Here is a 24,839-nt window from a genome sequence, read left to right on the forward strand (position 1 = left end):
AAAGACAAATCAGAAAGTGAAAGTTAAAGCAACCCTATCCCAGCGAACTACCATGTCAGTAATATGAGGGTAGCATCACCAAGTTTTGCTTCTTCAGAATTTTACAAAAGTCATTCATGTATACAGATGATGGAAGGCAGAGAAGCAATAAATTTTATTTGATAAAAAGACAACAGAAGCAATAAATAAATTTTATTTTCTAGAAGACAACAAATATAAATGGTTCTATACGAACCTGTAATATGGAGAACGGAAAATGAATACCAGATAATCATTCTAAGATACTAAATATTTTTAGTAGAGCAATTCTAGATTTTAGGACAAAAGGGAAAACAGTATGAAGCCCACAGTTACAACTGCAAATGGAAGTAAGATTCAACTTTAATCAAATTAAGGCAAATATATTTCAGCCCAGAAATCATTCCACTTGGCTAAACTGTAACATAATTTCTTACATTAAATCCTCAGAAATAAAACCTAACAAAAAACACGAATACATTTTAGTACAGCAGATTTGAAACGCTTGCATACTCTCCCCACAGCCTTGAGCCATTCCTCTTGCACGCTGCACATCAGGTTTATAAAAATAACTCTGAAAAGTAGTTACTTTCATTCCAATCAATATACTTCAACTCATTTAGATTATATCAACATGAATGCGCTAAAAACAAGCAAGTTTTCAGTGGCAAATTAATAAAGGCAGCAGCAGGAGATGTTCTCTTTTGGGAATACCAGAAAGCACCCAGCCCTCTAAATAAGGGGTGTGCAAACTGGGGGGGGGGGGTCATGATATTTCAAAAAGGTGGGAGAACAGCACAATGACCTCCCCTCCGGGGGGGGGGGGAAGCCTACCACTGCCTCACTGCAGTCTGTCACCTGAGCAGTGCTTTCCTGTGCAGCACTGTCCTGCTTGCCTGATTTCCTCCCCTGCCCCTGCCCCCGCCCTGGCCCCTACAGCCTCCACGAAGCCTCCCTGAGATAGGCTGACCTGTGCTGCCAGCCCTCCGGCCCCTTAGAGAGCCACCGTCCCCTGGGAGCACTGGAATCATTTCCGGTCTCCCAGCTAACTCCTCCCAGCTTGGTATCATCTACAAACTTAATAAGCATAAATCTGCACCAAAACATGCTAATTTACAACTAACATACAGCATTTTACAACACTTGACGATATACATTGTATTTTTTTTTGATAACTTGGTTTTTAGGGGATAGTAAATAATACTCATTACCTACATCAAGCTGCAGATGCAGCAGTAGTACATTAGGAATGGTAAGAACAAAATAATGCACACAAACACTTATATTTTATTAAACTAATTTTAAATGCAACATAAATACTTCACATTTGCAATTGCAGCAGTCTTCTGGATTACCAGTTGGTTATCCTTAAATTTTTTTTTTTAATTTTCATTCTTTTATTAATTCTAACAGACAAAACCTCACAACACTAAATGTCAGATGTCCTATAAATTTTTGTAACTATAGCTCTCACCCTCCCCACTCCCACTGTCATTTTCATTCATAGACAAACAGAAATAAGTTTTCCTTGCTCTTTCAACTCCCAGCCAATTTCTTAGGTTTGAGTGAATAATACCAAAATGATGAAATGTTCTCTGTGCTTGCAGTGCAAGTCAGACTTATGAAAAGTTGGCTCAGCAAAAGAAGGAGCTTTGTTTCAGCGTGCCCAGATTATGATTTCCACCAAATCAGGTAACTGATTTGTTCAAACATCACCAGTAAACACATACTGATGTTCACCCAGGAGTGCTTTTGAGATGACCAAGACATGGCAGTAGCATCTTTAGAAGTTAGGTATATACCTAAGGTAAAGAATGTTTGCAAGAAAATTAGGCGGAGTCAGTGTTTCATCCATTCAATTCCTTATTGCTTGTACTTTAACTTTCTGGTGAGGTATTACTTTCATCAGTCTCTCTTAAAGTGCCTTCCAAATTTTGACAGCATCAGCAATGCAGCAGTAATTTCTCCAAAATTGTTTCAGTCTGTTGATAATAGGTTTCAGTGTTCTGAGCATATTCTCTTTTAGTCTCATGTTAGATACTTTGGATGAGATACTTTCATTGATATTATGTTTTTCTTCATAAAGTTGTAGGAGAATTAGGCCAGTGCTTAATAAATTTTTAGAATAATCAACCACGGAATTCCATCGAACATTTTGAGGGAGAACTGGTTTAGATCCTCCTCCTCTCATGGGTGAAGTGAAACAACTTAGTTGGTATGGAAGTATGTTGTGACTTCAACAACATTTTCTTTTATTACTGGAAAATTTTATAGTTTTTTGGCTAACAGACACATTAAAATGGGCACTGGACCCATATTATTAAGGAGCACACTTTTGTTTCTTCTGTTAAGTACTTTTGCAATGTTTGCAGCATTGTCTGTGGCAAAGCTGCACATTTGACAGTTAAATTTTGGTTAACAGTTTATTACAGCGCTCATTAACACTTCATAAAATATTCTGTCATGTGGGCATTTCCCAATGTACCCATTGTTTCTGCAAGATATGCAACCCCAACTTCTATTGTCACACATGCATGTTATTGGGTCAGTGTGTACCCTGCTCCACACATCAAGTTTAAACTGGCAACTTTCCCCTTAGTATTTCCGGCACACTTTTCAAGTTTCTTCTCATACATTGTATCTAGCAACCTTCTACCAATGTCTGCTCTAGCAGGGGGAGTTTAGCCTGGTTGTAATGACTGAGCCGCATCAAGCCGTAGTCAGCTTGCCCTTTCGAGCAAGGGTCTTAGCCGACTCTGCCACCTGGTATGTACTGTCACTCATCCTACTTGTTCTGTAGCCTCTGCGGCCACATCAGGGCCAAAAAGGCCCTAGGAGTGACCCTGGAGCCCACCCTCTTTCTGGAGCTGGATCCCTGGTCAGGTTGGGGGGTGCAACTTTCACAGTAATCCAGTGAAGCCCTGAGGTGCTTTGCCCAGTTCTTTGCCCAACATCTCTTTTCTTCATGGTATTAGGGACCTCTACTTCTTTTTACACTTCTTAGGCACCCAATGAAAGGGGGTGATGCCAGCAGAGCCCAAGACCAGCAGCACACTCCACACCAAAGCGCTCAATGGGAGGGCTCCAGGGCACATTGAAATGCAGCTTCTATGAGGAGGGCCTCAAGTGGATAATCTCCTCCTTTTGGGTTCCAGGTCAAAAGATTTTACCGATTCCACACTTGTCCTTTCTAAGGAATTCATCCAAACACTTCAAGTAGCTGCTGCAGACAATCACTGATGGGCATAGCCTGCTGCACATCAAACATGGTTTGAAGCCAGGAAAGAAGGACAAAGTCCCAGCCAGGACTATTTACCAAATAACCTAACACTTAATGGCTAAGTATCTACAAACTATGTGCAAAGAAGATAAAAAAGGCTAACAAGAACTCCTAATGCTCTTACAATTTGCAAGGCAAGGTACTCCAACAGTGCTGGGCAGGAAGGAAGAACTAAGAGGGCATAAGTTTGGCACTGCCTAATATACTGATATGTAAGTGTGACTCTCAAAGGGGCATGCTTCAACCAATCCTATGGTGCTAGAGCAAAATCTGTGACAACTGTGCAATGGGCATGCACACAGACAGTGAAAGTCAACCTTGATCTAGTGCCGGAGAAGAATAAGCCTCCTCCTCCCCTCTCCACCCTCCCAAGGCTTATAATTTACTTATGTCTGGGTGGCTTTTCACAAGGACAGCAAAATGTATGCATCCAGCATCAAGGGATACCCTCTCCTCTTCCCCCCAAGTTAAAAGATTCCAAAGCATTAACAATTTCAAGAATTTTTTAAACAAAGGAAAAAACATTTTTTCCCAAACCTAGTTTTCAGAAACAACTGGGCTCTCTTGGTGGAAATAATTAACGGACTAAATAACTAAAATCCCAAGCATGAAATTCAAGCCCAAATTTGTATGGTAAAGTTACAGGCAACTGAATTCAGAGCCTTCTACCTGAAAGCGACAGTCAACTTTAGCTAGATGTCACTGTCAGTTGTGCTTATGACACTGATAAACAACACTGTATGAAATAAAAGATATGCACCTTATCACAAGTGACATTTCCAAACCATTTGTAATCACAACAAAATGAAATAAAATGTAAAATATTATTTCAATTTATGAATACATCTAATGTTAGTACTATGCACAAGTTATTTCCTTAAAATGAACTAAGCAGTCTTTTTCAATATGTTATATATTTGGAAAAGAGTTACCTCACCTTGCCATGGCTTCTCTCCACCTTTCGGAAACATTTATTCAGGGAAAGATTGTGTCGAACAGAGTTCTTCCAACCTGTGGGTGCTGTAGCAAAGTATGGGAAGCGCTCCAGAATCCAACTGTAGATTTCTTTGACTGGTAAACTTTTATTCGGCGAATGCTCAATAGCCATGTAAATGAGAAGGCTAAAGGAATAAGGAGGTTTGGAAGTGGCTGATTTTTTTTCCAGAGTCTGGTAACAGGATGGCCCATTATCACCTTCAATGTCACATAAAGGACTAACGATTGGAAGACCCTCACTTCCAAGACTGAAGTTTGTTAGAAGATTAGTACTTTCATGAAGCCAGTTTAAATTTGTGAGCTCATCATCTGCTGATTCGCTGTCCACTAATGAGGCCTTTGGCCTAGCAGCATCAATTACTTCAGGTAAGGTTCCCATTGTGTAAATATCTCTTAATCCTGCTGTCTTTTCTGGTCCAGCCACTTCAGATTTCTTATCTGGAGTCATTCCAGTTACTGGACCCATTTAATTTCATTGGTCTATAACAAAGAAAACAATTATAAATCAATGTAAGTCTTAAAAATCACATCCGATCTCAGTCATTAAACCAACACCACCAAGGGAAATTCAATATTATATCTCCTCTCTCCTGCTCGGTAACAGCTCAGTGTTGGAGTACGGCTATATAAAGCCTGAGACCTTCTAAGCTTTTATGAAATGGTCTCAATAAAGTGTTAATTCCCACTGCTTTGTGACTGGGTTCTCACTACTGAACTTATGCTATTTGGAAACTACTAGATAATAATAGGAGCAGCTATATTATAATCACCTTTTGTAAAGTGGCTGAACATGTTCAATTCTCTCATTAACTTGTTTACTTATATTTATTAGGAAATAACATCTTTACCCCTTTTCATCATCCCCCCTCCACTTAAGACTTAAATTGCAAAGAGCCCTATCTATGAAGTGAATTTGTGGTCTTAGGGACCCTCTACACAACAGATGGGATCACATCCAGAGAATCGATGTTTTGATGCACCCATCAGATATGGTTTCAGTTAACAGAGGCTTAACACAAGCATGGCTTTGCCTTGGAGGTGCAGTGCTTGGGACGTAGGCACCACATTTCTGATCTGTCAGAGCGGTGCTTCCCTGGCTCTGGCGAGGCCCAACTCCCACTTCACCCCTTTCCCCAAAGCCCCATCCTCACCCTGCTTCGTCTCACCCCCTGCTCCATTCCTGACCCACTCTTCCCCACCCAGTCCCGCCTCCTCCCAAGCCCAGTCCTGTTCTCTCCCCGAAGCACACTGCACCCTCTCACCGCTCCCCTCCCCTCCCCACCAGCATCTCCCAATGCTGTAAAATGTCTGATACACAGCCCGGGTAAGCGCTGACAGGGAGGTAGAGGCACTGTTCAGCAGGGCCTATGGCCACACTGGAGGTGCAAGAAGGAGGGCTGCCAGTGCATGCTCAGTATATATCAACATTAAATTTTATCTGCCATTTCATTGCCCAATTACCTAGTTTTGTAAGAACCTTCGGAAGCTCTTCATGGTCTGCTTTGGACTTAACTTTCTTGGGCAGTTTTGCATCATCTGCAAATTTTGCTACCTCATGGTTTACCTCCCTTCTCCGGATCATTTATGAATGTGTTGAATAGGACTGGTCCCAAAACAGACTGCTGGGAGACACCACTAATTATCTTTCTTCATTTCAAAAAATATTCTACCCGTTGTTCCATATCTTTTAGCTAGTTATCAATCCATGAGCAGACGATCCCTCCTATCCCAAGACAGCTTACTTTGCTTAAGAACCTTTGGTGAGGGACCTTGTCAAAGGCTTTCTGGAACTCTAAGTACAACATATTCACTGGATCCCCCTTGTCCATGTATTCATTGTCTCCCTCGAAGAATTCTAGTAAATTGATGCAGAATGATTTCCCTTTAGAAAAACCATGCTGACTCTTCCCCAAAAATTTATAAAATCATAGAGTTCATGATTCTAAGAAATGGTGACAGAGAAGACAGCAAAATAGACATAATGGATTTCAGGAAGGAAGATTTTAATAAACTCAGAGAGCAAGTAGGTAAGGACCCTTGGGAAGCAAGACTAAGAGGAAAAACAACTGAAGAGAGTTGGCGGTTTTTCAAAGGGACATTAAGGACCCAAAGCAAGCTATACCGATGCATACGAAGGATGGGAAATATGATAAAAGACCACCCTGGCTTAGCCAGGAGATCCTGCATCATCTCAAAATCAAAAAGGAGTCATACAAAAAGTGGAAATTAGGAGAAATTACGAAGGATGAATATAAGCAAATAACACAAAGGCAAGATTAGAAAGGCAAAAACCACAAAATAAGCTCAAACTAGCTACAGATATAAAGAGTTACAAAAAGACATTCTATAAATATATTAGAAGCAAGACGAAGACCAAGGACAGAGTAGGTCCACTGGTCAATGAGGACAGAGAAACAATATCAGAAAACTTGGAAATGGCAGAGGTGCTGAATGATGTCTTTGTTTTGATCTTTACCAAGAAGAATAAATCATGGGTGAATATTATCTGGTCCTGCTGAGTTATTATTGCTTAATTTATCATTTTGTTCAAAACCTCCTCTAATGGACACCTCAGTCTGGGACAGTTCCTCAGCTTTGTCGTCTTAAAAAGAATGATTCAGGTTTGGGACTCTCCCTCATTTCCTCAGCAGTGATGACTACTTCAGAGAATTCATTTAGTTTGTCCATAACGCCCTTATTGTCCTTAAATCCTCCTTTAGTATCTCAACTGTCTGTCTAACGGCAGGCTTGTTCAGCAAGCTTCCTGCCTCTGATCTACTCAAAAAAATTGCTGTTACTTTTTGAGTTTTTGGCTAACTGTTCTTGACATTCTTCTCTGGCCTTTCTAATTACATTTTTACACTTAATTTGTCAGAGTTTATGCACTAGAATGTAACTTCCACTTTTTTACCCAGGCCTTTTTAATTGCTCAGTGCTTCTTTTACTTGGTTGTTAAGTCATGGAGACATTTTTGGTTCTCTGTATTTTTTTAAAATTTGGAGTCCGCATATAAATTAAGCCTCTATTATGATATCTTTGAGAAGTTTCCATAAAGCTTGCAGAGATTTCACTTTTGGTACTGTACTTTTTAATTTCTGTTTAACTTTGCCATTTTCATGTAGTTCCCCTTTCTGAAATAAAAATGCCACAATGTTGGGCTCCTGTGGTGTTCCCCCTCCCCCCACAGGGATATTAATTATATTATAGTCACTAATATAATTAGTAAAGATGCACAAAAAGTGGTTGCCACTGTATATTACAGGAAAATCTGATCAACTACATTATATTGCCTCAGATGCTAGCGCTGGGCAATGAGATTATAGATGATTTTCAAGATCATTCTGAACCACATGGCACAAAGGGTTCTAGAAATATTGTACTAATCCAGATTCCACCAATAATGCAACATCTATTTAGTTGTTCTCTGCCACATATGTACTATTACTACTGTGTTCTGCAACCTCTAATCTTACAATCCTGCAGATTTGGAATTGAGTATACCAATACTGTTTAAATGAATTAACACAGGCTGGCTTGGAAAATTTCATTATTCCAGAATTTTCAAGAATTCTAGTGTTTAAGATGCAACACAAAAGGAAAGTTTTTACCCCTCATGTCAGGGAATTCAATATGACAGCAAAGTAGGAATAATATGATGGGGTTTCCAGAGTGCTCCTGTAACAAACACATCATGGAATGCTCTTGTGATGTAGTCTCTCATAGATCTTAAAAACAAGTGGGGCTGGTCAGCCTTGTTACACAGATCTAAAACCATATGAGAATGTGGTTCCAACTCATCACTCTTGCTACATTCTCACTGAATAGCTGGGCTGTTACGGTGTATACCTGAAATCAGGAGCTGCGTGTTTGGAAATGAACCATGCAAAAAGATAAACTAGTTACAAACTTGGCAAAGTTTTATAGTGCATATAAACCCTTACTTTTGTTCATAGTGGGCAAGCATATAGACTATCAAAACCAATAGACAATTAGCCACTCTTATGGCTGATCTAGATTGAAAAATTATGCTGGCATAGCCTTCTCTCTCATGAATGTGAAAAATCCACACTCAGGACAGGTGTACACTACAGGGAAAAGTTGATTTATGCTAAACTATTTGGGTTACATTAGTAGCATAAATAATTACTAGATCTACTTAGTTTAGCTCTAGTTAATATGAGCAGCACACGTCACTGGGTCAATGGGAGAAACTCTCTCAACAACTCGCCTTACTTATCTTGTTCTGGTAGAGTACTAGAGTCAACCACCAAGCCACTGGTTGTCAATTTAGCAGGTCTTCACCAGATCGACACCCAGAGGATTGATTGGTGCTGCAGCAATCCACCCTATACCGAGGACAATCCCTTAGAGATGGAGTTAAGCTGGAGAATTTTTCCATTCACCTAGCTGCCACCTCTTATGTAGGCAGATTACTTACAGCAATGGAAGAATCTCCCCCATCTGTGTAGTAAGTATCGACACCTACGTGCCACAGCTGTGCCCCAGTAGCATTTTAAACAGAAGTTTACTGAAAGTCTCAAAGATATCAAGGACTTAATCCTTCTGAAGCATAAAACTCACTCCTAGCACGACAATGTCTTATAGTTTGTGCAGTAAGATAAATTCAGCAGGATTCATATTGCACCCAGAACTGATGTTGTGTCAAAATGTCATCACACTGTGAACCCACACTTCCACGTGACATTTTCCAGACCCTGTAAAAAACATTATGGTACCCACCAATGTTCCATAAGCAGATGCAGAATCACATAAGAGAGATGTGGTCCTGGGAATATTAAATAAATGCTAATGAGTACTGTGGCACCTTAGAGGCTAACACGGGCTGCGGTTCACTTCATCAGATGGATGAAATGAATTAATCAAATGGCAGACATATACATACATACAGAGCTGGGAGTGTTCGATCGGTGTTAATGAGGCTAATTCAGTCAGGGTGGATGTAGCTCACTTCCGGCAGTGATAAGGTGAGAATACCTACATGGAGAAATTATTTAGTGTAATGAGATAGCCATTCCCAGTCCTTCATAATATCTTTTCTGATGGTGTGAAATTTCGACAGGAATTTCATCTCAGCAATTTCATGGTGCAGTCTGTTTTTGAAGTGTTCTTCCTCAAAAATGGTAATATGCAAGTGTGTAACTCTGTGTTCAGAAAGCAACAGAGAGAAAGCCACGCTAGTCTATATACTATCAAAACAAAAAAGCAGTAAAGTAGCACTTTAAAGACTAACAAAATAATTTATTAGGTGAGCTTTCATGGGACAGACCCACTTCTTCAGACCATAGCCATACCAGAACAGACTCAATATTTAAGGCATAGAGAACCAAAAATAGTAATCAAGGTTGACAAATCAGAAAAAAAAATCATCAAGGTGAGGAAATCAAAGACCAGAGGGGCGGGGGTGAGTCAAGAATTAGATTAAGCCACGTATGCAAAAGAGCCCCTATAGTGTCCCAGAAAGGTTGCATCCCAGTTCAAACCATGGGTTAATGTGTCGAATTTGAATATGAAAGAGTTCAACAGTCTCTCTTTCCAAAGCAGTGTGAAAATTCTTCTTCAATAAGACGCAAACTCTTAAGTCATTAACAGAATGGCCCACTCTATTAAAATGCAGACTAACTGGTTTGTGGATCAGGAGTGTTTTGATGTGTGTTTTGTGCCCATTAACCCTTTGTCTGAGAAAGTTTGAAGTCTGTCCAATATACAAAGCATCTGGACATTGTTGGCACATGATGGCATATGTGATGTTAGTTGAGGAACATGAGAATGTGCCCGTGATTCTGTGACTAACCTGGTTAGGTCCAGTGATGGTATCTCCAGAACAGATATGTGGACAAAGTTGGCAGCGGGCTTTGTTGCAAGGAAAAGTACCAGGACTGGTGTTCAGGTGGCATAGACTGGGGCTGTTGGTGAGAATTCTCATTGGGTTGGGAGGTTGCCTATAGGAGAGAACAGGCCTGTCATCTAGGGCCTTCTGGAGTGTGGCATCCTGATTAAGGATATGCTATAGGTCTTTAATAATGTGTTGAAGTGGTTTGAGTTGGGAGCTGTAGGTAATGACCACTGGTGTTCTGTTCTTGGCTTTTTTGGGCCTACCTTGGAGTAGCTGCTCTCTGGGTATTTGTCTGGCCCTGTCAATTTGTTTTTTTATTTCTCCTGGTGGGTAATTCAGGTTTATGAATGTTTGGTAAAGATTTTGTAGTTTTTGGTCTCTGTCACTAGGATCAGAGCAAGTGCGATTGTACCTAAGGGCTTAACTGTAAACAATGGATCTAGTTATGTGTGCAGGATGGAAGCTAGAAGCGTGTAGGTAAGATAACATCTTTATGAGTTGGACCCATGGTATAGAGTCTCTAGAATTCCACAGGGACTTTAACAATCTGCAACCCACCATCAACTTATGCCTCGATTACTCCACGCGAGAGATACATTTGCTGGACACTACAGTACAAATCAAGGATGGCCGAATCGGTACCACACTCTACCGGAAACCCACTGATCGCTATACCTACCTACACACTTCTACCTTCCATCCTGCACCCATAACTAGATCCCCTTCAGTACAGTCCTGAGCTAGGACCCAAAGGAGAGGGAGGGCTCAGGTCACCTGACCCCCCAATCTGACATTTTCAAAGGATTATAAAAGATATCTGAAAAGCAGAAAAGCACCTGGTCCAGACAACATCCCCGCAGAAGCAATCAAGCAGGTAGTGAGACATCAGTCAACATGCTCTATAATCTACTTGGGAAAATTTGGGACAATGAAACGATCCCACAAGACCAGAAACATGGCTACTTTATCAAGCTTCCAAAGAAAGGCAACCAGAAGTAATGTAAGTACTGGAGGGGCATCATATTACTGTCTATTCCAAGAAAAGGCATTCAGTAGGATTCTCTTGGACAGAATGAAGACAAATTGATAAGCCAGTTTAGGGAAAAACAGGCTGGCTTCTGACACGCAAGATCTTGTACTGACCAAATTGCAACTCAGAGTGATCATAGAACAGTCACTGGAGTAGAACTCCCATCTATATATAACCTTCATAAACTTCAAAAAAGCCTTTGACAGTGTCGACAGAGACACTTCACGGAAACTGCTGCAACACCGTGGCATCCCCTCCAAAATTAACCTGATCCATTCAGCATACAAACCCTCGACATGCCAAATTGTTCACAATGGTGTCTTGACAAACTCCATCAGCATACTGTCAGGAGTGTGACAAGGGGACCTACTGTCACCTTTCCTGTTCTTGATCACAATAGACTGAATTATGAGCAGGACAACAGATGGCCATTAAATGGTGCATTCATTGGACACTTTTCAAACAGCTAGAGGACATTGATTTTGCTGACAATGTTGTCCTCCTCTCACATCAACACGAAAGCACAGAAGAAAAGGTCACAACACTAGACCAAACGGCCTTAGTGACTGAGCATTTACAAGGGACAAAGTAAGACAATGAGGATCAACCAGTCCAACAATAACATCACCACACTGGGAGGAGATGACATGGAAGATATGGAGCAGTTCACCTACTTCGGGAGTATTATGCTCAGACACGGAGGAAAAGACAAGGATATCAGTGCCAGGATAGGGAAAGCAACAGCTGCATTCAAGACTCTCCATCCCATATTGAGTTCACAAATTATATCTGCGAAGACGAAACTCCAGATCTTCAACACAAATGTGAAGAGTGTGCTCTTGTATGGATGTGAGACCTGGTGCAGTAAAAAAAGTCTTCAAATCTCAAACTATAGACATTCGTAAACAGATTCCCAAAATACATCCTTCACATCAAATGGCAAGACTTTATCACAAATTAGGAGTTTTGTTCAAAGCAGGACAAGAACCACTTGATGTTCAAATTAGGAAAACAAAGTGGGAATGGCTAGGCCACACACTCAGAAAACCATCATCCATCATATGTCAAGCTCTAATATGGAACCTGCAAGGAAAAACGCAAAAGAGGAAGACCTCTGGCAACGGGGAAAGGCTCTATCGAGATTGAAGAACAATGAATGAGTGAGGTACTCCTGGAGTCAGCTAAAAGTTTTGTCTTGAGACAGAGTGAAGTGGATGACCTCTGCTCCACTCAAAGTATAATGGTTTAAGTCAAGTAAAGCAATAAAGATATTATGCACACAAATCCCACTGAAATTCAGTAGGAGTTTGCCTTTGAAAATCCCACCCAAAATATCTCATGTTAAAACACAAACTGTTGTTCAGGGAACAGACAGATGGCTGTTTTAACCGAGTACAGACAGTGAAATTACGTTAAAGGACATCTGAGTTCTTGACTTGCAACTTTAAAGTTCGTAAGTATCAGAAATAAGGTTTTACAGGCATTTTTGTTTCATCCACCTTTTGCTTACGCATTATGATCATAAAATCATAGGGTTGGAAGGGAGCTCAGGAGGCCATCGAGTCCAACCCCCACACTGAGGGCTACCCCACCTACTTCCCATTCCATGCTGCCTACTACAGCATTCTGGGAGTAGACCTTCTCTGTTGCAACAAAGGCAAAATGAAAAGCACTGAATACTTCAGCTTCTTCCACGTTCTCTGTCACAATGTTACCTCCCTCATCCAGTAAGGGTCCCAACACCTTCCCTGACCAGCCTTTTCTTGCTAACATGCCTGGAGAAACCTCTCTTGTTCCCTTTCATATCCCTGGGTAGTTGCAACTCCAGTTGTGCTTGGCCTTCCTGATTACACCCCTGCATCCTCAAGCAATATGTTTATCCTCTTCCCTAACCATCTGTCCAAGTTTCCACTTCTTGTAAGCTTCCATTTTGGAGTTTAAACTCACCAAGGATTTACCTGGGTAAGCCAAGAGGGCTGCCTAACATATTTTTTTTAACTGCACATCAGGATGGTGTGTTCCTGTGCTGTTAATAAGGTTTATTTAAAATACAGCCAATAATGGTGCTCAATATCATACAAAAAGTCTGTGGTGGAGTCAGGGATATACTCAGTTCTGGTGGTGTTTCACGACTTGTGTTTCAAGCAGACATCTTGAAACACAAGGCATGACTTTCATGAAGTCAAAGTAGTAAGTGATCTTGTAATTAAAGCTAGTATACATAAGTGCAAGGGTCAAATCAAGGCTGCACAGACACATTCCGGTAATAGCCAGGTTTATAAAATATGTAAGATATTGGAGGAGGATAGTCAATGTCTTGGCTAATTGTACTATAACTGAAGAAACCTATCTGTGTTGCCCTGTAATTACAGGTTCAGCAAAAACAGTTATGTAATGTGATCTTACATTATTTAATACTAGAGGTGAAATTCCAGTAGTCAGTGCACAGCTCAAGTGATCAAACAACATGGTCAAAGAAAAACAAATAAGACTGAGCAATTCAACCCTCAGTTGCAAATTATAGTATAGTACCTTGTGCACACCCAGTGAACAGCTGCTATTAAGGGACATGGGTGTCTGTCTGTGCATTTATTAGAACAATGAATTTTTGGCTAGATGCCCCTCCCACAACACACCTGCTAGTGAACTTGGTTTTTCCACCCACAAGAATATGATGCCATCCCCAAGCACTGGTTGGCAGAAATGGACAATTTCTGAGACCTTTTGGACCACATGAAAAAGGGGAAGAGAGTTGCACCCTAAGAAATGTTTTCATAGCCAATAGTTTTTTGCACTTACAAATTATAAGTAATCAAGGTGACTGAGGTCTTCAATATTATGGCCCTTCAGTGTTTGTTAGGCAATTTATTGCTCCTACTTTCAAAGAAAAATCCTTTTTTAAAGTTGATACATTCCACAGGGCTGATGCTTCCAAAATTATGAACCTAATAATTCCCACAGATTTGTTTACATAATAAGAGTCAGACCAGATACCTACAGGCAAGCAGTCAAAGGGAAATATATTAGCCCCAGATTAAAAAGTTTATGTCCCCAGGTAAACTAACAGAGACTAATCCAGAAGTAGTGGGAATTTGCCCTATTCAGTGAAGGAAATGAAGCCATTTAAAGCCCCTGAATCAAGTAAGACAGACCAATAAGAACACGTGAGGCCAATTAAGAACAAGTTGAGTCTGGTTAAAAAGGGTTCCTTCTCTGTTAACCTAGTGCATACAAGCAACTGAGAAGTTTCTTTGGAAGAACTGGGAGAATCAAGCACAAGCAGGTGCCAGAAAGAAGAACCTGTGGGTAAGAAAGGTGCTGGAGAGAGCAGTGGGGAAGTGGCCCACGGAATCAGAGCTGTCAGACATCTGCTTTCACAGGGTCCATGGGCTAGAACCTGGAGAAGAAGATAGGCCTGGCTTCCACCAACTATGCTCTCCTCGTATCAGCACAAGAAAAGAACTGGTTGTGGTTAAGGGAGTTGTCCTGTATCACCTGGAGGGGCCAAAGCGCCTACGGAATTTGATTTCCCTTTTCTCCACGCTGGCCAATGATGAGAGTACCTCAACAAACAGCAAGCTGGTGCCTTACAGAAAGAGCCTAGACAGAGGGCTTCCGAGGCAAGGAATCTACCTAAAATCATGGAACCCACCAAGTTTGCAAAGGAACTTTGTCACAATATACAAAACTTAACTTTTTCTTTTGTCAGAGGAAGATAGAAAGGATTTCTAATGATTGGTTTTGGTTATTATTTGGGATTCTTTTGCAGGTAGGTTTAGTTAGATACAAGTGCATTCAATATAATGTTTGTTCTCTGCGAAGTGGATTACTGTACTGTTTATTCCACTGCAAAGTTACCTTTCACCAAACTGCAGGTCTATCCAATACCACGATACTTCCTGTCACACAAAGAGTAATCTTCTTCAAGAAATGTTTATGAAAAACAGAAATTCATTGCTTTAAATCAATTGCCTATTTTCTTTGTTGAATGCACAGGGTGACTTATGGAACAAAGGGCCCAATACGCATATATATTCTTACAATTAATTCAGTCACACTATGATCAGACAGAAATCCCCTAATACACTCTGATGCTTTTCTCAGTCATTTAATTTTGCATGAAAGGATGTATAAAAAGCACCCAAAAATCAGAACTCAGAGGCTTTTATGGCCAAGCTTGACAAACACCCTGGCTGGAATGATTTAGTTGGGGTTAATCCTGCTTTGAGCAGGGTTGGACTAGATCAGTATTTCTCAAGCATGAGTACATGTACCCTGAGGTGTACACTGAAGTCTTCAGGGGGGTATATCAATTCTTCTAGATAGTTGCCTAGTTTTACAACAGGCTTCATAAAAACACAAGTCAAGTCAGTACAATCTAAAAGTTCGTTCAGACAATTACTTATTTCTATGGCTTTGTATGCCTTACATGGAAATGTAAGTACAATATTTCTATTTCAGTTCATTTATTTGATTGTAGAAAGTCAGCAAGTTTTCAGTAGTAGCATTCTGTGATATTTTTACATGGTTTTTGTAAGTATGTAGTAAACTGAGTTTTAACTTGGTGGTATACAAAACAAATCTGACTCCTGAAAAGGGTACAGTAATCTGGAAAGGTTGAATGGCACTCGTTTCGAAACCTCAGGACCATGTTTCTCAATTGGTGGTATGTGGATCCTTAGGGTATATGCAAGAGAAGTCTGGGAGGTTTGTGTTTTGTGTTGTTTTTTAAGGGGTCATCATCATCATCATCAGTCCCTTGACCCAGGTCGTTGGGGCACCTTCATGACAACGTTCTTTATAGTGTCTCTCCATCTTTGGCGGTCATGTGCCAATTCCTGAGTTGTGGCAAAGCTCATCCCTGTCCATTCTTTAATGTCGTCTATCCATTGCTTTTTTGGTCTGCCACATCTCCTTTTGCCATTGACTGTGCCTTGCAGTATGGTCTTGGACAGGCCTGATGATCTTGTTGTGTGTCCATACCATCTTAGTTTTCTCTTTTTTACTCTGGATAGTAGGTCGTGATGAGGTCCTATTGCTGAGTTGATGATGTTTCTGACCTCTTCATTACTAATACGTGCCATATAGGGAATGTTAAGTACCTTGCGGTATAGCCTCATTTCAAGGGCCTTGATCTTGCGCTCTAGTTCTGCTGTCAGAGTCCAGGTCTCACAAGCATATAAAAAGATGGAATGTACAAGAGCTTGCATGAGCCTTACTTTTGACTTTAGGGATATGTTTTTGTCTTTCCAGATTAGTTTTAATTTTGCCATTGCTGCAGTTGTTATTGCTGTTCTGGCGAGCAGTTTTGGTTTTGTACCTGCATCAGAGATGATCGACCCTACCTATTTAAATTGTTTTACTTCCTCCAATTTCTGTTGTTTTATGGATATTTGTGCAGATATACCCCTAGGATTGTTGGTCATGAGTTTTGTCTTTTCTGTGTTTATTTCCATGCCATATTTTATTGAAGTTTTATCTAGGCATTTAACAAGTTTCTCTAGTTCTTTTTCACTCCCTGCCAATCCAACAATGTCATCTGCGAAACGTAAGTTGGTTATAGATTGACCGCCAATACTTACAGTTCCAGAATGGTCATCTAGAGCATCTACCATGATACGTTCCAGACAGATGTTAGAAAGTGTAGGAGAGAGTATGCATCCCTGTCGTACTCCTACAGTGGTACGGAACCAGGCACCAATGGCACCATTGAATAATACGGCACTACTGGCCTTTTCATATAAATTTTTAATTATGTCAATGAGTTTACTGTTGATGTTAAATTGCTTCATTGTTGCCCACAGTGCTGCGTGCGAGATTCTGTCGAAGGCCTTTTTAAAAATCAATAAAAACAAGATACAGGCCTTGCTGATGTGAATTGTATTTCTGACAGAGTACAGATAGGTTGAAAATCTGTTCAGTGGTACTCCTGCCTCATCGAAAACCAGCTTGTTCTTCAGAAATAATCTTCTCAGCCTGGGGTGTTAGTCTGTTCAGTATGATTTTCGGCCACCTTAGTAAGGTGATGCTAATTAAGCTGATGGTCCTGTAATTTCCACGTAACTGTAAGTTTCCTTTTTTAGGAAGCGTTATAATTAGGGGTACTCTTTAAGGGGTACTTCATTAAAAAAAAAACAAAAAAGGTTGAGAAACACTGGACTAGATAACCTCCTGAGATCTCTACCAATCCTAATTTATGACTCTACATTCTTATAGGAATAAGCGAAATTACTCAAGTCTTATACAAGAAAATGCATACAAATAGCAGAACAAATGACAGTTCTACCAGAAAAACTCTGCATAGTTATGTGGGTCATTTTTTAAAAGATGCAAAAGTTTAAAAAATAAATAAATAAATAAATAAATAAGCATTCATCTGACCAAAATACCTGGCATATGAGCGATCAGTTGTCTCTAGACAAAAAACATGTGCAGCTGAACGCTTCATCAAAATACCTTACTAACAAGAAGTTCAGAGAATAATTTTCATGAGACAGCATACAGAGACAAAAAAGTTTCTTTTTAGATAATAGGGCACATCGTATTAAGAATCCTGGGTACTTTAAAGATGAAGATACAATTCACTAAAATCAATCTGAAGTGTGTTTTAGAAGTTAGATGACAAAGTCTCCTTTGAAGGGTGAAGGGGCTTGAAGTTCTTTCTATTATTAGGCAAAACATCTGCAATATTCATTTCTGACTCACATTAGTGAAGAGGAACTCTTTCTTCCCACATTTTATTAGACATTACATAAAGATTTTTCCAGTTACTGAAATATTTTCAAATTTCGCTCGTTCGTAATGTTTCTTCTCAGTCTCCTTCTACTCTTTGACATAAAATTAAAATAGAGGAAACGCAGCAGGGAAAGGCACCCCTTCCCTAGCCCAGCCCCACCCCATCAGAGCTGCTGCTATCAGAGAGGCACCCCATCCCCAGCCCAGCCCTACCAGAGCTGCCATGGCCAGGGAGAAGCACCCTTCCCTCTGCCTGGCCCAGCCCCACCAGAGCCATCCCAGACCCCAACCCAGCTCAGCCCCACCAGAGCCACCATGGCCAAGGAGAGGTAGCCCTCCAGTGGCCCAGTAAAGTTATCCTGGAGCTGCCACAGTTGGGAAGATACCCCTCCCACAGCCTAGTCAAATCCAGAGATGCCATGGCCAGGGAGAGGTCCTTCTCACCTGACCTGCAGCTACTGACCTGAGAGGCCGGGGTGGTGGTGGGGGCTCTCTCCCCTCAGGACAGCCTGCACCCCAAATCCTTCTTCCCCAGCCCCACCCCACACTGGCCAGAGAAACCTTATTTTTTTTTTCTAATAGCAATGGAGTTGAAGCCCCACTGTTATTTGTACAAATCGAAGTACTTCAGCAGAGAACACAAATCTACCACCGCCTTATAGTGTCTTAATGTATCCTAACGTCATGTAAAAATTGAGCTGTGAACTGAGAGCTAGTTTCTACTGATTTCACAGCCACAGCAACTTCACACAGCAGGAAGACAACCTATTCTAAGATCATGTGATGAGATATCTGGAATAACTTCTCATATGCTCAATGTCAGGAATACTAAAATGATTACTGCACAATACACCATGCTGAACAGGAATGCATCAGCCCTTTACAATACACTAGCTCCTCGTCCCAAGTTACCAAGACTGACATCCAGTCACTTTGCATAAAATAGTACTCTTCAGTTCTAGTATGTTCATGCTTCAGAAGTGACGATGTTGTAGACAAAGGAAAAAAAGTACCCAAAGGTCAAAAGGACACCATTGGACATGAGGCAGCATTTTTACATAGTAATTCGCTACTGTGCCACATCTCAGTTTCACCACACGTTACTTAAATTGTATTTTGTGCATTCTCTACTATTGCTACGCCTTTTTACCTAATGTAATATGGAAAAATCAGACGCTTCTCATCGCATGTGGTCAGTCAGGGACGGGCAACCTCAAATAGCGGGTGGGCGGGCAATACAAGCGGCCCTCCACCCCAGTGGGCCACAGCATAAAGCCACCTTGTCTAACGCTTACCCTGCACACCTCTCCCACACTGGGGCACTTCCCTGCTCCTCTCCTCAGCACTTTCAGAGCCGCCGCAAATCACCTGATTCACACTCTGTCCCCACTCCTCCCCATCCCTCCTAGAGCTGGAATGCTGCGAACAGTTTCATGCTTTTCCAGCTCTGGGAAGAAGGGAGAGGAGTGGTGACAGAGCATAAATCAGCTGATTCCTGGCACTCAGAGAAGATGAGAAAGAGAGAGGGAGAGGCGTAGGAAGTTTGGGGTTCTGGTGTCCCAGCACACAAGAGGTATATGGGAAAGGGAACAGCTACGGGATCTGCAGGCTGCAGATGAAGCCCCAGTGAGCTGCGTGCTGCCCATGGGTTGAAGGTTGCCTGCCGCTGTGTTAGACAGTATGATTATATCCTTTCAAACTGAAAATATGATGGGAAGTGGATCCACTATAACATACGAATATATATAGCAGGTAACTGTCCACTTCTAAATGAAAAGTCTCTTACATGCTTCTTGCTTGCCTTGTGGATCCTTCTCTTGATACTGGGAAGCTTTGTGTGACTGCTCAAAAATAAAAGTTAAGAATTTGAAGTCTGTCAAGACTGGCAAACGTACTCTATATAGGGCCCTACCGAATTCATGGCCATACAAAACACGTCATGTCACGGACCATGAAATCTGGTCATGTGTTCTTTTACTCTATACTATACAGATTTCATGCAAGAGACCAGTGTTTCTCAAACTGGCGGTCCTGACCCAAAAGGGAATTGCAGAAAGGTCACAGGGTTATTTGGGGGGGTTGGGGATGCAGTACTGCCACCCTTACTTGTATGATGCCTTCAGAGCATGGTGGTAAGAAACATGGAGGCTGTTGACCCCAGATGGCCAGTTCCAAGGGCAGCGTGCCCCTGAGCAGCTGCACAGAAGTAAGGGCTACAACACCATATCATGCCACCTGCATTTTTGCACTGCTCCTGGCAATGACTGCCTTCAGAGCTAGGTTTCTGGCAAGCAACCACTGTGCTCCAGCTACACAGCTCTGAAGGTAGCACCGCCACTAGCAGCAGAATAGAAATAGGGCTAGCAGCACCACAATCCCACCACATTCAATAACCTTGTGACTGCTTCCACAACTCGTTAAAAATCATGAAATGTATTATTTTCAAAATACTGTGAAATTGACCAAAATGAATGGTGCCTTGAGTAGGGCCCCCGCTATAGGATGCGCTGTGGGGCCAAGCATAGCACAATTTCTGCACAGGAAGTTGCACAACATCACTTTATTCACTGTCAAGCAGCGAGTACACAAAGCAGATCTATAGCAATGTGCTCATCAAGTGCTAATCCAGAAATGGAAATATAATGCAGTTAATTATAACAACTGGAATATCCTTTATAATATTCATACATACTGCCACCTTGATAAGTAATTGCTCCAAACCCATGCAGTCAAATCAAATAAAATGGATGGAACTTACACTGATGCTAAAAAGCTAGTACAAATTATGTAAGTAATGTATACTGTGGCACTCAAAGTTGATCATTTTTATTATGGGGGGATGAAAGAATGTGGGCCTATACCACAACTCCTCCCTGCATTTACAAAATAAGAGTTTAAGTCCTGTACCTCCCCTCTTGCCCACACAAAGCTGCATCCCTTACCTCTCTTCCCTGAGGGACATTCTACCCTGTTAGTACACAAATCTCTGCTTTGAAGGCAACTCTACATACACCTGCCCATCATGACAAAGTGAGGCCAAATCTGAGTGCTGTTACAACCCCATGAGCCAGGTCAAACTGACTACACCAAAACCAGAACTAGAACAAACAGTGGTTGAAAAATTTTGAACCATAAAATAAAAAGTCAAAAAAATTTCTTACAGCCTAAACAACTTGTCAAGTGTGCACAGTGTTCCTCACTGCCAACAGTTTCACTGGCAGCAGGAGACTCACCCTATCATGAATCAGGCTCTATTTATAAAGCGTTTTGAAACTGTCAGATATAAGTTTAAGCTAAATTAACAATTGTATAACACAAACAAACAAATACACCTCTGGGAAGTTTCCAGATAGATCAGAAGTAATAAAACCCAAGAAACCAAAAGCCTCGTTTGTGTATGTGTGCATAAGAGGCTATGTCAGAATTCCCCATACTAGAGTACACTGTGCTTGTCCCTCTTTCACTCACCACATACAAAGTTTCCATAGGCCTCACCACAGATTTCTAAATGTTTCAATAGAGATAAACAATCAAAGCAATACAAAAATCCTTATTAGCACAGCCATACATATTCACCTAAGTTTATATAGGTTTTAAGTATTATAGCTGTGGTGAAAGAACAGAGATTAGTACACTATTTTTTTTTGTAAAAATTCCACTCCTTGCTTGCAGTTGTGAGACAGTAAATACTTCTGTATTAAAAAATTGCGTGCAGTTTAACTATATTGTTCTAGTTATACTGATGCCAACTCCTGATGGAGATCTACCTAAGTGTAAGTTAAAATGGTTTAAATCAGTTTATCTCATCTCTGTAAATTATAAATTAAAGTGTGGGGGAAATATGTGAACTGTACTTGGCAAACACCCATGCTTCCAGCTCCAGCAAGAAGCCAACTAATAGCATCCCCTTCAGGTCACAGAATCAGGATAGAATATTATATTCAAGCCCACAGAATGTAAGTTAACCTCCTGTGAGAAATACAGAGGAAGTTCACACTTCTCAAAACATTCTTTCATTCTGTCTGCGTGCTGGTTCAATTACACAGCAAGGTAGCAGATCATAAGGTGATCTTCTTAGCCATAAAATATAACTTATCACTTCTGCTAATTAGTTCTCAATTATGCAGAAATTTGAAAGTAACCTCCAGACACCAAGGCAAAGTTTCCTGCACATGACTGGCCATAAAAAAAGATCCATAACCTGCTAAATTTGCGTAAATAATTATAATAGCAAAACAGAACTTTCCATCATCATAGAGGTTAGTTACTAAGAGCATTTATTTTCAACCAGAACAAAGATCACAACTGCAATGTCACATTATTTTTCCTATACCATCAAAATCCTCCGGTATAACATGTGATTCTGACACTTCCTACAATCCGCAACACTATGGTTCAGATGAGATGTTCAGGGTATGTTCTTCCCACTCACCAGTTATTCATTTTTCTTGTCTCCCCTACAAATGCCCTCCTCACTATTACATTTTTCACCTCCTTCCCCCACTTCTGTACTTTTATTTTTAAAAGCTTACTAGTACCATTGCCCACCCACTTCTATCATTTTCCCATAATCATCAAAGAGCAGGATACATTAAAAGGCACTGTGATAGTGCTATGCTTTTTAGTTCTTAGCAAAACCTGTGATTTAAAATTGTGTTAATTTCTGTTGAAAAACTGAGGATTAAGAAAAGCTGAAATCTTCCATTATTGCATTATTCATAATGTGCTCAAAGGCATATTCACTGAGGTACAAGACACAGAAGAACTTGCCAATATGATCAACTGCCAGTCACTTTTCATTTTCATTACATTATTTCTAACGCAAATATATGATCGTAAACACCCACAAATGCATGCACACCATCTGCGTACAAATATATACAGTAAACTCTTGCTCATGCAGTATTTGATCAACCACAAGTCTCAGATAGCCAGCATTATGCTGGCAACCTCTGAACCATGATGCAGCTTCCCCACTGGCCTTTTTTCTGCCCAGACAGTCCTGGGGTGCAGCATACGCCGCCCACAGGCTCAGCAGGTTTACTAGTGGCTCTCCATTGGGAGCTGTCAGGTGAGTCCCTCTGCACCGTGGCTGCTCCTCCCACCACCAACCAGGGCTTTCACCGGTTTCCGGTGTGCAGCCAGGGAAGGGGGTGACCTGTAAGACAACAGTCAAGGGCTCCATGTGCCCTGTCGCGATCTATGAACCCGGCCAGCGGCTCCCGCTGTCCCCACCAAAAGGTAAAAGGGGCAGCAGATGGGGGGAAGCTCACACTGGGGTGGGAGAAGCTGAACTGTCTAATGGGGGGAGCCACTGTGCCTCTCCCAGCTACTCTCGATTACCCAGAATATTTGCATATCTGGCAACCGCCTGGTGCTGGGGTGGCTGGATACGGAAGTTTACCGTACATACACCACGCTGCCGGAGACCCTTCCGCATCCCTAAAACAGATTAGGAGAAACATCAGAAAACCCCGATAAAAATAAGTCCGTTTTCAGATGCCTCTGAAGTGCGAGACCAGCACCGCGAGGGAAACACTTTCCTCCCGGAAGACGGGGATTGGCCAGGACGAACCCGCCCCACTCCACGCACGGCGCTGTCTCCTCAGAGAACTGACGCCGCCGCGATCGCAGCAGCCCAGGACTCCGCCCGCCAAGGCAAGAGAAAGGGGAAGACGGCGCGAGGCAGGCGCTGAGCTGCCGCGCAGGGGGCGATGGGCGGCGGCGCAGCAGACCGGAGGCGCGCGGGACCCGGTGGAGCTCGTTCGGGCTCGGGCTTGTTGCACACCGACTCCCCCGGGGCGGGGCGGGCTCAGCGCCGCGGGCCACGTGTCTGTCACACTCCGGAGCAGAGTCCTGCGAAGCACAAAACGCCACCAGCAGAGCGGGGGCGGCAGCCGCGAAACTCACCGTGCATCAGCCTTGACTCACCCAGCCGCCGGCGGGGCGGGGCGGGGCGGGCAGAGTCGCTTCCTGCCGCGCGCGAGCCCTAAAGTCGGGGAGGGGGTGGGGAGGATTTGCGGCAAGTGTCTCCCTCGCTCAGGGCTGGTCGTACCGCCAGGGCTGCGCCCCAGCCGAGCGCCCCTCTCTGGGGGCACAGGCCGCACCTCAGCCGGCCTCTGGAACCGACCTGGGCGGCAGCCCCACGTCCTCTGCACGGGTGGCCGCGGCTTCCCCATGAGGCGGCGCCTGCCCCCGTCACACACGCGTCCCCTTCCCGGGCCGGGCGGCGAACGCAGACCCGCGGCACCAGCCCCCGGAGCCCGCAGCTCAAGCTCGTTTTACCCAGCCAGGCTGCCCCCGCGCCCGCTGCGTTACGTCACACTTGCCCCCGCCCCATTCAGCAGCCCCCCCGGCGCTCCCCTCTGAGAGGCGGCGGCGACCCCCGAGGGCAGGAAACGCTCCTGTGACACGTGCGTCCTTGGGCGCGCCCGAGGCTCCGCAGGGGCGGAGCAGCCCCCGCCCCGGGTAACAATGGGCTCCGTACTCACGGCAGTGCTGCAGCTGTGCGGCTGGGGAGCGAGCGGGCACAATATGGCAGCGGGAGGATGTGTCACGGACCAGCAGCTGCCGCGACTCCCTCTCTCCCTACGCAGCAGCAGCAGCGCCTCCTCCTCCTCGGTCTCCCCATAGCAACGCTGCAGCCGAGCCGCTAGCCCCGCCTTCCTCTCCCCTGCTCAGCGCCCCGCCGTCTCCTCCTGGCTTCAAGTGGGTCGGCGCCCTCCACTCCCGCTGTCATAACCAGGGGACGAGTCCACTGCTGGGTGGGGGGAGGGAGGCTGATGGAGAATCGCTTCTGGCCAAAGGGAAGCATGTGCTTTTCTTTCCCTGCCAAGTTCAGTGTGTCTCTCTGACTGGGGTTTCCCTCGTGCTAGGCAGAGCTCTCCCACCCATAGGACAAAGTGGGGCATTAGCCCCAGGCCCCA

At 42.8% G+C, this 24,839-nt stretch overlaps 1 protein-coding gene across 4 annotated transcripts in view; it reads right to left on the reverse strand.

Annotated features, from left to right (window-relative positions):
• FOXN2 (forkhead box N2) overlaps window positions 1-24,521 on the reverse strand; it is a 72,715-nt gene extending 48,194 nt beyond the window's left edge. For 2 of the 4 annotated variants that reach the window (XM_074990015.1, XM_074990017.1), the window contains exons 1-2: window positions 23,824-24,177; window positions 4,236-4,774 (exon numbers count right to left, since the gene is read on the reverse strand). In XM_074990015.1, the coding sequence (XP_074846116.1) occupies window positions 4,236-4,760 (525 nt within the window). In that variant the 5' untranslated portion in view covers window positions 4,761-4,774; window positions 23,824-24,177. Of the gene's footprint in view, window positions 1-4,235; window positions 4,775-23,823; window positions 24,178-24,404 lie in introns of those variants that run through there. The other 2 variants (XM_074990014.1, XM_074990013.1) reach the window with 2 other exon arrangements.
• Between the last annotated feature and the right edge of the window lie 318 nt (window positions 24,522-24,839).

Source organism: Carettochelys insculpta, chromosome 3, assembly GCF_033958435.1.
Source record: "Carettochelys insculpta isolate YL-2023 chromosome 3, ASM3395843v1, whole genome shotgun sequence".
Classification (NCBI taxonomy): domain Eukaryota; kingdom Metazoa; phylum Chordata; order Testudines; family Carettochelyidae; genus Carettochelys; species Carettochelys insculpta.